This window comes from Pocillopora damicornis, chromosome 3 (genome assembly GCF_964200805.1).
Source record: "Pocillopora damicornis chromosome 3, jaPocDami1.2, whole genome shotgun sequence".
In the NCBI taxonomy this organism is placed as follows: Eukaryota; Metazoa; Cnidaria; class Anthozoa; order Scleractinia; family Pocilloporidae; genus Pocillopora; species Pocillopora damicornis.
This window is the reverse complement of record NC_142672.1, coordinates 28,778,740-28,793,941: the sequence shown is the minus strand read 5'-3', so window position 1 is coordinate 28,793,941 and position 15,202 is coordinate 28,778,740. Positions and strand designations below refer to the sequence as shown.

At 37.0% G+C, this 15,202-nt stretch overlaps 2 protein-coding genes across 3 annotated transcripts; one reads left to right on the top strand and one right to left on the bottom strand.

The window, feature by feature from the left end:
- Nucleotides 1–112: 112 nt before the first annotated feature.
- On the bottom strand, nt 113–15,062 carry LOC113666464 (farnesyl pyrophosphate synthase). Of its 2 annotated transcripts, none has more exons than XM_089201861.1 (11): nt 14,840–15,062; nt 14,492–14,516; nt 13,589–13,704; nt 13,252–13,332; nt 11,487–11,609; nt 11,071–11,153; nt 9,966–10,038; nt 9,731–9,808; nt 9,191–9,325; nt 8,610–8,648; nt 113–734 (listed from the first exon to the last, which is right to left on the bottom strand). In XM_089201861.1, the coding sequence occupies exons 1-11, from the start codon at nt 14,969–14,971 to the stop codon at nt 543–545; spliced, it is 1,077 nt and encodes a 358-aa protein (XP_089057987.1). In that variant the 5' UTR covers nt 14,972–15,062; the 3' UTR covers nt 113–542. The 2 variants fall into 2 exon arrangements, with proteins under 2 accessions (XP_089057987.1, XP_089057986.1); XM_089201860.1 differs by lacking the exon at nt 113–734 and adding an exon at nt 7,272–7,906.
- On the top strand, nt 1,741–7,062 carry LOC149049221 (uncharacterized). The gene is made up of 6 exons (XM_089201862.1): nt 1,741–1,953; nt 2,088–2,356; nt 2,617–2,731; nt 2,904–2,960; nt 3,723–3,948; nt 4,836–7,062. The coding sequence occupies exons 1-5, from the start codon at nt 1,881–1,883 to the stop codon at nt 3,938–3,940; spliced, it is 732 nt and encodes a 243-aa protein (XP_089057988.1). The 5' UTR covers nt 1,741–1,880; the 3' UTR covers nt 3,941–3,948; nt 4,836–7,062.
- Nucleotides 15,063–15,202: the final 140 nt, after the last annotated feature.

Below are 15,202 nucleotides of genomic sequence, written 5' to 3'. Positions count from 1 at the left end.
CAACTTACAGTCAAACCTGTATTAAGCAGCTACGCACGGGGAATGGTGGGGTGACCGTTAAATAAAGGAAGAAAGAAACTGGCACACAATGCGCAGCTGAGTGTGTCACTGATTTTCTTAACAAATTTTAATGTGCTTCATGATCAGTTACTAAACAGAGCCACGGCAACATAGAGTCCATTTATTTTCTACAGTAAAGACGTAAAACATCATTAAAAGTAACGTCATCTATATACTTCTGTCTCCAATAGACCTTAAGAACTAATCAAAACTCGTGCATACAATTCAGCTTATCATGTAAATCTCCACATCCGCACAGCCGTGCTTCCATAATATGACACGTGCAATTACATTTTGAGGCAAAGTCTCATTACTCTTCAGCCGCGCGTTCATCTCGCTAAACTTTCCCACAGCTAATTGAAGGTGGAAGCGAGAAATTGTTACCAGCACACCTATGTCTTCTTCTGCCGGTATTACTGTCAGTCAAAATGACAGTGTAGTGGTCGCTCAATAATAATGAATCTTGTTTGAAGCACAATTGCTCATTTATTCCGCTTGTAAATTTTCTTCACAAATTCTAGAAATAATCCTTCAGGCAGGTTGCCAGATTTCTGCGATATAAGTTCTAAAATGTTCTTGTAACTTTCCTTTTCGTAGTCCTTAAATACCTGCTTCAAGTTGAGCTCATGGTATAATTTTTTCACCTTGGATGAATCTTTTTTACTTTTATCCTCCTGAAAAAAAGTAATCAAAATACATTCCAGTTTCTCAATATGAATGCTTGTCGTGTTCAACAAAAATCTCTGGAGAGAAGATAGATTTTTATTCTAATTGGAATAATGTACATGAAACATTTACACTGATTGGCTGAAAACGAGTCCATTTTTCAAATAACACGGGTGCAAAGTTGTAACATGAGTGCAAATTACAAATAGCGCGCGCGCTGTCAAAATTTCGTCTGTTTTGACTTTTTGTGATACTTTTTTCAAGTAATTTATTAATAAGAAATAAAATCATTTCTCGTGCAATTTGATGTAAATAGGCACAATTTTTTTGTCTTTGAAAAATTCAATGGTGCTTTTCACCAACGACTGAAATTGCACTCCAAATCATCTTATTACCAATACTAATAAATCTTAGCTTATCCTGCAAGTCATTACATGAGCTGAAAATTAATAAAATTTCAACCTCCTTGGATGATTAATTCTCCTCAAAAAGTGACCAAAATAGAACAGGTTTACCGGTAAATGCCTGTTTCTTATTTCGAGTGTCAAACGTGTAGAATAAAAATATCTTGGAAGGAAGGCAGGGAATACGGGTGGGGTTTTAATAAATTTAAGCTCATCCTGCCAGTTATAACATAATATGAAGATTTAAAAAATTAGAAGACGACCTGCACAACTTCTCGGATAACCTGTTAAAAACCGGTTGTTCTCGGAACACCGGTCAAAATATATTTTCAAAGCTTTCTCTTAAAACAATAGCTTAAAAAAATCGATTTAAAAACTGACCTCGTAGCTCAACTATCCAACATATCATCTCGAAACTTCCTCATTCAGTGCATGGCTTCATAGGGTGCCATGTTACGTTATTTTTCTCATGAATTTCCATGTCAAAAAAAAAAAAAACACTCTTAAATAATAGACCTAGAAAGAAAAATAAAGAAACCTAGGGACGCGAGAAAACATTTACAGAGGACGACAAACAGGAGCAAATCAGGAGGCAAAAGGCCTAAAAAAGGAAACCAAATTAATAATTGATAACAAGATATCGTGTTTATGTTTACAAAGCCCATGTAAAAGCTTAATGTTGCATGTCTGTGGCATTGCGAAATCGCGTACCGCCATGAAAATCATTTCTCTTTAAGCTACGAGAATAAGATGGCTTTTTTCCATTTATCTGCCTGTCTTCTTGCTCTTGTTGTATTGGCGAGCTCTGTGAAGACTTCAAAAGGTATCATCTTTCTTTCGTTGCAGTGATACTCGCGTTCCTTTCTGCTTTATTTCCTGATATCTACATCATGTTTTAAAGAAAATATATGCCAAAAAAATTTTAATTGGTCATCTTCACTTCTTTATCAAACACAGGAAATACGCCAGACGTTGGGTTTGTCTTTACCAATTTTCTTGCTCACAAAGGTTACTATTTGAACATCACAACTGTTGGTACAGAACTGGTCCAAGACTCCTTTGAGTGCGCGTTCAAGTGTCTCCAGAAGGATCCATGTTTGTCCTTCAACCTGGCAGATTTGGATGATAACATTGACAATCTGCTATGTGAACTGCTTCCATTTGACCATTACACCCATTCAGACAAGTTCATCACCAACCAGCTTTGGTATCACTACAGTATTGTGGTAGAATTCTTCTTCTTTTCCTACTTTATCTTTATCATCATTTTTTTATTATTATTATTATTTTATCCTGATAATAACTAAAATCGGTTGCAATCGTTTGAGCAAATCTTATTCAACTTTTCAACGTTAATATATCTCTTTATGACTTTATCTCCTTTTTTTCATTCCTTGCAAGCCATTTTTAGGTCGTATATCGATCCGTCATCGAAGTTTGTTTAACTGGTTTTTATAAAGGAAGTATTGATTTTCTCGGTTTTTAGTCTCCTTGCTCGAAGTTGCCCTGTCAAAATGATGGTACTTGTGTACCTCTGTACCGGACAAACAGCTATAAGTGTCGCTGTGCGAAAGCATACACAGGAAGCCACTGCGAAAAAGGTAAAGTTTTGGTTTCTAGAATAATGTTCTCAAAAATATTTCGTGCGCATGCTTGTTGTATCTGATTCCTACTGAGCCATCATTCATTGTCATCTGACTTCACACTGACTTATTTTTGCAAACATAATTTTTTCTCCATTATTATTCATTTTCTCTGTTCTTTTTATATCAGTTGACAATGACTGCAGCTGTTCATCAGGACCAGAAGGAAAACAGAGATGCAAAATAGGTCAGTTAATATTGCACCTTCGAGTTAAGATAGCTTGAAGCAGCTTTCCGAGACACCTATACCGAATATATATTAAAAGCCCTACAAGAGCGACTTCCCCTTCACGAAGTCCAACGAAATTCGCGCACACGCACACACACACCCAAACACAAAAGAGGTGAATGAGCTAAGAGACGCGTCCGACATTCTATTCACTAGTAACTTCGTGTTTTGACTTCTTCACCCTATGCAATAACCATGACATCTATGCGACGATCTTCATATTTCACATTGTTAATAATTAATTACATTATGGCCTTAGATAGTTGATGAGAGCGTAGCCAGAACCAGCTACCTTGCAAAGAAAGGGGGGGGGGGGGTGGCAAGTTACAAGTTACCTGGATAGAACTGTGGGTCGTTCAAAAATTGGCAACAAGACGGGATTGAGTCTTATTCTATGTTGCTTACATCTATACGACGATCTTCATATTCTACTTTGTTAATAATTACATTATGACCTTAGACATTTGATAAGGATACAGCCCGAACCAGCTTCCTTACGAAGAAAGCAGGGGCAGACTATGAGTCACCTAGATAGGACTGCGGGTCGTTCAAAACTTGGCAACAAGACGGGATGGGTTCTATTTTTCTTTCAATTGAACACTGTGCGGTATTTTTGAAGAACGCTAGAACATTTATACAAATAGTGCATACTTCTAAATAAGAAAATTCTATGAAGAAAGCGCAGTTGCTCAAACTAAAAATTTATTTCCTCTGTTGTAGAGTACCTTATGGTGTTTCCGGAGCTGCGTTCTACAGAAAATTACGCCATGAAGAATCCAGCCATAACTTCAGATCTCAGCCAGTTGTCGTTGTGTTTTTTTATCAAACTTGTTCAAGACCAAGGGAAGCAGATGGTCGTCAGCTATGCCAGTGAAGATAGCAATGACATGGTTGTCGAGATTTTGCCAACACGAACACAATTTTGTGTCGGCAACTAGTGGTTCCGGTAATTCTGCCTATATTTTTTAGAAGTCAGTTGAATAATTTCTTATTCGAATCACAATAAGTTATTATACAGAAAATGGTACGATCGACTTCTTCCTAACGCTTGGAGAGAGAAAGTTACAAGCAAACGGAAAGCGTTAAACTTCTTTCTCTTTTCTTGCCATGACTTAAATACCAAATATGTTAATCTTTGACCAAAACAAATCTAGACGCATTTCCTTGCGCTCTCCAAATAACTATTCGGGTCCTTTTTTTTTTGTAATGTGATTTAGATCACTATGCTCAATGGGGCTCAAGAGTCGTCTTTCAAGTGACGAGGACTCGCTTTTTCACGGTTCTACCCATAAAAGGATGGGGTTTCTTGACCGACTCGGCTTTCAAAATAGTAGCTCAGATGATACTTTGATTTAAACATCTTATAAGAGAGAAAGATCCTTTTCGTCTTGTCACGAGCGTGGGACAAAGAAAAAATTCTGAGTTCCCATGAGGAATCGAGCCTCAGACCTTCGGATTCCGCGCTCTGAGCCACAGAGACTCTACTGTGAGTAAGGTCTCTATTTTATGAGTAATTGCATGAATAAGAGATTGACTGAATGAATGAAAACAATGAGCAAATCGAAGCTTGAATGTATGAACGATTAAGTCATTGATAAACGATTGATTGACTGACTGACTGACAGGCTACTTACATATTACTATAAACTGACTGACTACGGATTCACAGACTGAATAACTCTCTTGACTGACTTGGCGACAATGAGAAAGGAGGGTCTTGAATGATCAAATATATTTAGTATTATTTGCTTTTTGTTTTGTCCTGTTTTTTTTTGTTTTTGTTTTTTTGTTCGTTTGTTTTGTTTATTGTTTTGTTTTGTTTTGTTTTTTCAGTTTTATCTCGACAAATCTCTACGATGATACCTGGCAACACCTGTGTCTCACCTGGGAAAACACTCAAGGGGTAGCAAAACTCTATAAAGATGGTCAATTTACAGAACAGGTAACGAATATTGCTTCCAAGAATTACACTCTTAAGGCTGGCGGCTTCCTGGTGCTTGGACAAGAGCAAGACTCTATTGGCGGAGGCTTTGATCGTAACCAAACTCTTCATGGCCGATTGGCAAGTGTCAACATGTGGGATAAAGTTCTGTCCGAAAGCGACATTGCCGCTCAGTACACAAATTGCAGCGTACCTTATGGTTCTGTTATTAACTGGTTTGTATTCAAAAATGTTACTCGTGGCAATGTTGCAGTTGAAGAGCCGTGAACTACATTAGTCAGTGATCAAAACTCTCGCACAGCCTAAAATCATAACTCGCGTGCTGTAAATTCCTAACATTAGTGAATGTACCGTATGCATGGCATAGTACTAAAATAGGTACCAAAACTGTTAGTAAGCCAGTTATTTAGAAAATATTTCATTCCTTTATTTATTCACCTATTTACCTAGTTTTTTTATAAAATGACCGGTGATTGCCAAAAAGTTGACACAGCTCATGGCAATGTTGCAGTTGAAGAGCCGTGAACTACATTGGTCAGTAATCAACTCTTACAAAGCCTAAAATCATAACTCGTGTGATGTAAATTCCTAATATTAGTGAGTGCACCATACGCACGGCATAGCACTAAAACAGATACCAAAATATGAAAAGATATTTCGTTGAAACGTTCCTTTTGGCCAGTTATTTGGAAAACATGTCATTTATTTATTCACTTATTTACTCAGTTGTTTGATAAAATATATTAAAATAAGAGGTAAGTTTATAGGTTGACTGGTGTTTGCCATAAAGTTAAGACAGTTACTTGTTTTATCGCAAGTAGACTTGACAACATAAACCTTTTCCTCTTTTCTAATTTATTCATAACACTTGAGAGGAGATTTAGAGGGCATTTCAAGATCTTTCAAGATCCCAAGGAAATTTCAAACATTGAGAGGCTGACAGGATGAGCGCTAATACTTTGAATGTGTGCCTATGAAAGTCTTCTAGAATGATAATCGCATATGCCCTGTTGCATATGATAAGTTAATAAGAAAAGCCCGCATGTCCCTATTAAGCCACCGTGCTCTACCGCTTTTTGCAACTTCTTAAAAAATACTTGGAGTGGTTCTGTACATTTTTCTTAGAGACCATAGGACTTGCCATCGAAAAACATCGCATGTCCTTTAAGGGCCCCGTAGAAGAAAGTTATAAGTAGGTTCTATAAGAATCTGACGTATGCTTGCAGGGTCTAGAAAATTCCAGAGTAAGATTTGCAGAATCTGGAAACTTTGCTGTTGACATCATAATTTTAGAACTAGGGTGTGTGCTTTAAATGGAGTGGGGAGGAGGGCTTTGACAAGGTTTGATGTATTACACTGTTACAGCGAAAGTTTAACTGTTGGCTGGCCTAAATGTTTGATGTTAGCTGTTATGTTGGAGCACTTTTCGATTGAGCATTGTAAAGCTTTTATAAGGAAAGACCAAAAGTGCCAAAAGAATTCAGAGTAAAATCAGGCTAAGGGCTTCCGAAATAACAAATTGCAGCGTACCTAATGGTTCTGTTCTTAACTGATCTGTATTCAAAAATCTTACTCTTGGCAATGTCACAGTTGAAGAACCGTGAACTAAATTGTTTAGTGATCAAACACTCAAGACTCATAACTCACGTAAAATTCCTTATGTTAGTGTATTAACTATAGGCATGACTGAATCACGTGGTATAAGTACGAGATAGATAACGATACTTAAACTGAGAGCACGATAAAATTGAGCTAAGAAAACTCGAGGGACAGAGATGTATGTTCCTAACCCAGGCCTAGATCTAGAATATGCGATCTCCACTAAAAGTATTTATAGTTAGTCCATCTCACGAACAGGTCGGTATGGGGGCTAACATCGATCGTATGCACATAGATAGGAAAGGAACTGGTATTTTACACGAAGTATTATTTAAGTGTCTGACTTTCCAATTTTGAAGCCACTGTTGTTTACGGCGTTCTGGGACAGTTTCAATTTGGACAGTTTGAAATATTGAAAACACGGAAAAGGATAAACGGTAACAGCTTTTCTTTTTCAAACAACTCTTGTTCACTGCTTGTATTATTTAAAGCATTAAAACATCTGTAAACGTTTATGAATTTCTTTCCGCTCTTTTTTTAAATTTAATTCACGGGCGCTTCTTTATGCAGATAATGAAAGAGGATAAAACTCGACAAAGAATCAAGACAAGAAAAGAGAAGGATTACTATGCAACTTACAGTCAAACCTGTATTAAGCAGCTACGCACGGGGAATGGTGGGGTGACCGCTAAATAAAGGAAGAAAGAAACTGGCACACAATGCGCAGCTGAGTGTGTCACTGATTTTCTTAACAAATTTTAATGTGCTTCGTGATCAGTTACTAAACAGAGCCACGGCAACATAGAGTCCATTTATTTTCTACAGTAAAGACGTAAAACATCATTAAAAGTAACGTCATCTATACTTCTGTCTCCAATAGACCTTAAGAACTAATCAAAACTCGTGTATACAATTCAGCTTATCATGTAAATCTCCACGTCCGCACAGCCGTGCTTCCATAATATGACACGTGCAATTGCATTTTGAGGCAAAGTCTCATTACTCTTCAGCCGCGCGTTCATCTCGCTAAACTTTCCCACAGCTAATTGAAGGTGGAAGCGAGAAATTGTTACCAGCACACCTATGTCTTCTTCTGCCGGTATTACTGTCAGTCAAAATGACAGTGTAGTGGTCGCTCAATAATAATGAACCTTGTTTGGAGCACAATTGCTCATTTATTCCGCTTGTAAATTTTCTTCACAAATTCTAGAAATAATCCTTCAGGCAGGTTGCCAGATTTCTGCGATATAAGTTCTACAATGTTCTTGTAACTTTCCTCTTCGTATTCCTTAAATACCTGCTTCAAGTTGAGCTCATGGTATAATTTTTTCACCTTGGATGAATCTTTTTTACTTTTATCCTCCTGGAAAAAAGTAAACAAAATACAACAGAGTTATATTCCAGTTTCTCATCACGAGTGCTTGTCGTGTACAATAAAAATCTAGAGAGAAGATAGACTTTTGTTCTAATTGTAATACTTCACATAAAAATTCACACTCTTCTGATTGGCTGAAAACGAGTGCATTTTTCAAATAACACGGGTGCAAAGTTGTAACACAAGTGCAATTTACAAATAGCGCGTGCGCTGTCAAAATTTCGTCTGTTTTGACTTTCCGTGATACTTTTTTTCAAGTAATTTATTAATAAGAAATAGAATCATTTCGCGAGCAATTTGATGTAAATAGGCACAATTTTGTTGTCTTTGAAAAATTTAATCGTGCTAATCAACAACAATTGAAATTACACTCGAAATCATGTTATTACCGATACTAATAAATCTTAGCTTATCCTGCAAGTCATTACATGAGCTGAAAATTAATTAAATCTCAACCTTCTCGGATGACGCAGAATTCGTTCCACTGTAATTCTCCTCGAAAAAAAAGTGACCGAAATAGAACAGGTTTACCGGTAAATGCCTGTTTCTTATTTCGAGTGTCAAACTTGTGGAATAAAAATCTCTTGGAGGGAAAGCAGGGAATAGGGGTGGGGTTTTAATAAATTTAAGCTCATCCTGCAAGTCATTACATAATATGAAGATTAATAAAATTAGAAGGCGAGCTGCACACCTTCTCGGAGGACGCAGAATCTTTTTTACCGTAATTATCCTGGAGAAAAAAGAATCCAAAACAAAACAAAGTTAAATTCCTGTTTCTTATTACGAGTGCCTGCTGTGTACAATGGAAATCTCTAGGAGAGAAGGCAGCCATTAGGGTTAGGCTTTTTGTTCTGAATGTGAAAAATCTTATCTCATCCTACAAGTCATTACATAATCTGAAAATTAATAAAATGAGAATACTAGCAAAGTAGCTGGTCGATATAAGTATTTAAAAGTAGGGTATATCAAAGGTCCAAAAAATGAATGAATCGTAGGTTGGAAGCGGAAACCACATGAAGCGCACACATAGATTTCGTCGAACACCAGCTCAAGTTTAAACACTGCTTTAAACACGTTTAGCCGTAAAGTAAATGCAAGATAAGTGATTGGAGTATCCACAGACAGTGATTAGATCAGTGGAAGGCAAAAACAGGGGAAAGGGAGGGTGGGCTGCTGAACAACAGCAGCTACTTAACTGCTCGTGAACTCAAAAACGTATTTTGGAAAAAAAATACATACATATATATTTGATTACATTAATAGCTCTTGCACCTTTAAAATTTGCATCTGGTCTGTAGATATCCTTTGAAGAGCTTGAATAATCAGCCAAGAGCACTTTTCTTCTTCAATATCTGTGCCTACTTTTCCTGTAACCGCTGGGTCCCCATAGCAGTCCAAGTAGTCATCCTGTGAACATCAAAGTTGATGTACATGTAAGGTAGCAAAAGTCCAAACTCTTCGTTTTTTAAGTATTTCTGCTCCTAAATTTACTTTCATCAATAAATCATTTTCGTCCATCAAGTGAAGATCTTGAAGCATTTAAGAGAGATCCTCCATCACATTTCCTTGTTCATTTTGTTGTTGTAGTTACCTTGTAGTTACTCCAGGGCGGAGAGATGCTATATAAGAGTCAAATTCTTGTTCAAGAACACAAAAAAGGATGGCACCCTGGGCTTTGGAACCAGGATCTTCTAAAGCAGAATTCATTGTTCTAATCACTGGACCAATTTATCTCCACTTGTGGGGCGGGGGGGGGGGGGGGGGCTTGAATGACTGTTCCCTTTCATATAGAATTGATGCAAAATGCCTCACCTGAATTTGAAAAAATTCCCCCATCACTAGTAAAATTTCTTTGGCATTTTCATGAGATGTTATGTCCTTTATACCTGCCTACAAATACAGAAAGTTAACCACTTAGAAAAAATAGTCCTTTCCAGTCACAGATGTTAATATCAAAGCTAACATTTATGGTTTAAAATGGAGGCCATGTTTGAATAAGTTGATATCAGAAATTTCACGACAATAAAGCTACTTTTTGAATCCTCACCATATACATTGCCAGTGCAACTGGCAAATAAAATGAATAGTATGCTGTCTTGTATTTCACAATAGCTTTGTATCTGAAAAAAGGATGAAGTGCTTAGTAACCTAGCCTGGAGGGGTGGCATGGGCCCCTCCTATCTTTCCATTGTTTATTTTCCTACCATTCATTCAGTCACAATCTGTGTGCAGAGACACAACAGCAAAGCCACAGATTCTTGATTTCAAAACATTAAACTTCACTTATAAAGGAAGTGATTTCCTACCAATTCATTCAGTCACAATCTGTGTGCAGAGACACGACAGCAAAGCCACAGATTCTTGATTTCAAAACATTAAACTTCACTTATAAAGGAAGTGATTTCCTACCAATTCATTCAGTCACAATCTGTGTGCAGAGACACGACAGCAAAGCCACAGATTCTTGATTTCAAAACATTAAACTTCACTTATAAAGGAAGTGATTTCCTACCAATTCATTCAGTCACAATCTGTGTGCAGAGACACGATAGCAAAGCCACAGATTCTTGATTTCAAAACATTAAACTTCACTTATAAAGGAAGTGATAAACACCTAATTAGTATGTGAAACAAAACTGGCAACAGATGACAAAACTTAAGGCAAAAAAAATACAAATTAAGTAAACAAATGGAACTTGAAGGAGACACATGGCAAAAAGATGGACTGATTTTGTATAATTTTAGCACAAACTAAAAGCATACAAAATAATTGACTAAATCACAATGAACCCATTGACATCAACTGCAACAATGTGAACACTAAGTAAAAGATGGTGTACTGTTAGGGAGCTTCCATTATAAACTGCTACTCTGATGTTTACATCATTGCTTTCACCATATCTTCTTACCTGTACCCAGCACTAATTAATTATGTTCAAGCAACCGTCCTAATAAAAATTGTATTCTGTTCTTTGTCTACTTTTCCTTTGGCTGCATTTTAGCAAATGGCAAACATAACTCCTGTCATTTGATGTCTTCAAAATCTTTGTGTTAAGATAGGATCTTTTATATTCTCTGTAAGTTTTCAGTTTTAGCATTGTTTGCAATTTTGGCATTGAATCCTAATTTCAGTCATAAAGTGGCTACAATACCTTTCCATGGTAAAATTCTCAAAATTTGTGCCAGGCTTGGTGATAAGGTCTAATGTTTGTCCAGTTGCAGTTTGATAAGTAACCTTAGAAGCAGATCCACAAAAAAATGTCAGCCATTGATTCAATTACCCATGATAAAAATGTCTGCCAGTGAGAAAAACAAGCTTCTTCAAACTGAATTACTGCAAAAGCACACCCACAAAGTTACTCTCTTCAAAAGTTTAATATCAGTATTTTAAGGAAATGACATTCTGTTTTGCAACAAACATTACTTCAACTGCACTTTAACTGGAATTTATTTATTAAGGTACTTACTCACTTTTCAGGTTTTATCCATAATTATGTACAGTCTTTAAACACATCTCTAGTTTGTGTTTAACATTTTTAAACCTGTATTGAGTGATCTCAGTACTAACCTCATGAAATAAATTTAAAACATCAACATAATATGGCTCTTGGTATACATGTTTCTTTAGCAGTTTGTATATTGTGGCTTCTATGAGGAGAAAGTCATTGACAGCAATATTCCCAATTCCAGTCTACACAGAGAAAAAAGAAAAACAATAATTATCTCGCACAGTAACCAAAAAAGAGAAGAAGAAAAAAGGAACTCCTTAACAGTCAAGTCTAGGATCAGGTAACAAATAAGGACATTATTGCAACCTTGAAATAAAGTCTATTGAAGTTGGTGAAAATCGCTTTCATATTCACATCTTTGTCTATTGTTCACACAATATTCACAGTTATTTACTCATCACTTAATGGGTTTATTTGGAACCAACATAGTGACCAGCTCCCAGTTGGCTTGTTAGCTCTGTTGGTAGAGCACTGCTTTGGTATCACAGATGCAGGCTTGAATTTTTTTTCACATCTTATTTTCACTGCTTCTCAAGTAGCATTCCTTCATGCAAAGAGCACTTTCATATTTGTGAAGTTGGCCTTTGGGCAAGAAGGACAATATCTCCAGCAGACCTCACCCCTCTCTACAGTTAGAAGCAAATAGTCGCTACCCAGTTATTATTTTCAGTTTGACAGTTCACTGGGGTGGAAGGACAAATTAGAAAGCCTGGTTTTCACTAGCAACACAAGCACAAATGCAAGCATAAAGTTAACACAAGCACAACAGTTCATATTTCACTGTGAAATGGCCTTGATGTAAACATAAACACAAGCCTAAGAACAAGAACAAGAACAAAGATCAGAAATTGTTGCTTTTATTGTACTAGTTGCAATGTATTAGTCCAAAGTCCAAAAAAGAGTAAGGAAAAAGATCAAGATGGCTGTTTTTCTAATCTCAAACTTCAACAAATTAGGAAAACTGGTCATGTGACCTTGGGTATAAGAAAACCCAAACAGAAAGATCTAGCTCTAGACTTAAGTAATTTTAGTTTTCCTTTGACATATCTCATGTTAGGTCAAGCATTGGTTTGCTTGCTACTGAATAACCATGAAAACCGGTACTACCTGTGTCACAGGACAGGAAGTCAGGGATTCAACCGGCAAACCTGCCCCTTAGAGGGCGTGGAGGGTGAAACTGGGCATCCTGACAGAGCTAAAAACAATATCTGTCTTAATGTTTGAGGTGGACCACTCCCAGTTACACAGGGTGAGTCTGGACATTCTGGTAGATGATCAACACATCTGTCGAAAGGTCCATGATGTAATTTTGCCAGTCAGTGCATTATGACATGCAATACACAAAGAGCAGAGATAAACAAACCAATCATCTGGTCAGTCACTGCAACAGATACTGGAGTCAGTCTGTCCTTGCCACTGATAATATCTGTCAAGAATGTGCCCCTAGTCCAGCAAAAGCCAGGGGTAATTAAACACTTTGCAAGCAGTTTCATGAAATGGTTGCCCAGGTTAACAAGGTCCACACAGTCACTGTTGCCCCTAATGGACTGCTGTGATGATGATAATTTGTGAATATGTGATATGTGTGAATTTGTGCTTGCCCTTTTGCTTGTCTTGCTAGCAAAACCAGGCTTAAGAGTTGGGTGTTTTGTACCCACACACAATGTGATTGACCCTGACCAGAGTTTACATCCAGACCTCTCAATTTGAGGTCTTTAGTCCACTAACCACAAAGCAACAAAGGTTTCCCCTTATCTCAATAGGCAAACCAGAAGGACTTGTTTCTCTTGAAACAAGTTTCCTTTATACTTGATCGAAAATCACCTTTCTGTACCAGCAAAGCTTGCCTCGTCTTGTCAATGATTCATCCATGATATCATCGGCAACCAGGAAGAAGGCTTGTAACTATAAAACAATCAGCAAACAGAGCCTAGTGAGTTTATTGTTGTATCAGGTTTACCAGTGTTTGTGTCAAGTCACTAAAACTTGTCAGTCAGCTTTTTTTTTTATAAATAGCCAAATACTACTAGGATATATAATTCAGTTTCACATTATACCAATTTGACCAAACATGCATGTGGAACCCTGAAATCTATGGAAACAGAAAAAACATCATAGCAAAAGACCCTTAATTCAAAACAAGTGAATTTTTCAAACTCACCCACTCTACACACCAACCAAGTATAATTGCATTCTTCTCATCTGTCTCTGTTAGCTTATCAGGACTAATAAGGTGCCGTAATGATCCAATCACAGAAAGGCCACGATTCTTTTTTCCTACATAAGGTATTTGAGAAAAACGCAATGTTGCTTCACATCAATAAAAGGAAATCCTCAATAATTCTTATTTTTCTCCTTCTTTAAAAGAAAAGGAACAACAACAACAACAACAAAAAACAGACAGAAACAATTTAAAAGGACAACTTATATACAAAAAAATTCTTATAGTATTTGAGGGGTAAATGCAATGTAACAGCTTAGCCTTACTCATCCAGTAGACATGCCTTACAATTTGCATGTTGATTGAACTTTTTCATGATTTTGCTATGAAATTGCAAGTTGACCAAAATATGTTACAATTTTTACAAAAAAGGAATATGTTCTGCTGTAACAAGGTGAAACATTTGGGGGCAAACAAACAAAGGTGGCCAGGAAAAACTGTTAAAAATGAGGGGGGAACTTGTTTTACTTCAGTGGGAGAACTTGCAAGGGTGGTAGGGAGGGGGAGATTGTGATGGGGAGTATTCCAACAGAAATCATTGAGGACAGTCACGTCTGTAATAATCTTTGCTTAACTCAATCCTGTGATAGTTTTAGTTGCTTGGCTCAAGGGAAATTCTCAATTATTTTAAGGTTTTTCAACATTATTTTCCATCCCCTTGAAAAACAGTCTCTGGAAACTAAACAGTCAATGCTTACAATACCAGATGGGTGAGAAGAAAAAAGCTTATACCCTTACAACCAGATATGAAAACCCTAGGTTTCTCAAGACATTTCCTGCTGATCCTGATCAGGTGCAAAGTTTAGGGTACATAAAATGACAAATGAATGAATTGTAAATTACCTCCGGGAACATTATATTCCAATACCTGGCAGAAATAAGAACACACACCGATCAATAATTACAGAAAAATCGAATTAAAATCTCCAAAAAAGGAATCCACTTGTTATCTGATGTAATTGAGGCTGGACCATGAAGGTTTCATCTTAACAACATGGTCTAAGGCCGGACTAACAAGGTTGATGGCCTTTCTTGGCTTTTCTTTAGAATTTATAACAGTATGTTTTAGGGTTATGTTAATTTTCGGGGCGGGTTGATTGCTATTTAGCACCAAATAGTGACCTTTTGAAACACAGAGATCGCTGACTAAGTTTATAGAGGACTCAGTCCTCTTTTCAATTTCAATATTACCTCACGCATATGTCGAGCTGCTTCTCCGGTTTCCGGATCATTCTCGTTCTCCTTCACAATATCATCGACCAGTCCAGGAAAAAACGAATCAAAGAGCTCACGGTCATTTGACAGCTTGAATTTCTTCGCCATCGAAACCAATTTAAAAAGAAATTAATGAAGGAAAATACGTTCTTACACTTCTACCTCCATGTTCCTTCCTAATACCCCAGGCTCTCGCGGTCGATTCACCCCAAATTATAGGTCCGCGATCGCGCGTAATAAAATTTAAGGATCTTAGAAAGCACTCAACCTGGGTAATTAAAAGAACAACTGCAACCACGTTGTTTACATTACAGGCGCATCATGAATTTCACGCCGGCC

Bases quoted from the DNA above. Each gene is read 5' to 3' on its own strand.
- LOC113666464 (XM_089201861.1), bottom strand. From the start codon at position 14,971: ATGGCGAAGAAATTCAAGCTGTCAAATGACCGTGAGCTCTTTGATTCG. The intron at 13,705-14,491 runs GTAATTTACAAT...TACCTTATGTAG, and splicing joins GGAATATAATGTTCCCGGAG to GAAAAAAGAATCGTGGCCTT. The intron at 8,649-9,190 runs GTGCAAGAGCTA...TTTTTTCTCCAG, and splicing joins ACCAGATGCAAATTTTAAAG to GATAATTACGGTAAAAAAGA.
- LOC149049221 (XM_089201862.1), top strand. From the start codon at position 1,881: ATGGCTTTTTTCCATTTATCTGCCTGTCTTCTTGCTCTTGTTGTATTG. The intron at 2,357-2,616 runs GTAGAATTCTTC...CTCGGTTTTTAG, and splicing joins GGTATCACTACAGTATTGTG to TCTCCTTGCTCGAAGTTGCC. The intron at 2,961-3,722 runs GTCAGTTAATAT...CCTCTGTTGTAG, and splicing joins AAAACAGAGATGCAAAATAG to AGTACCTTATGGTGTTTCCG.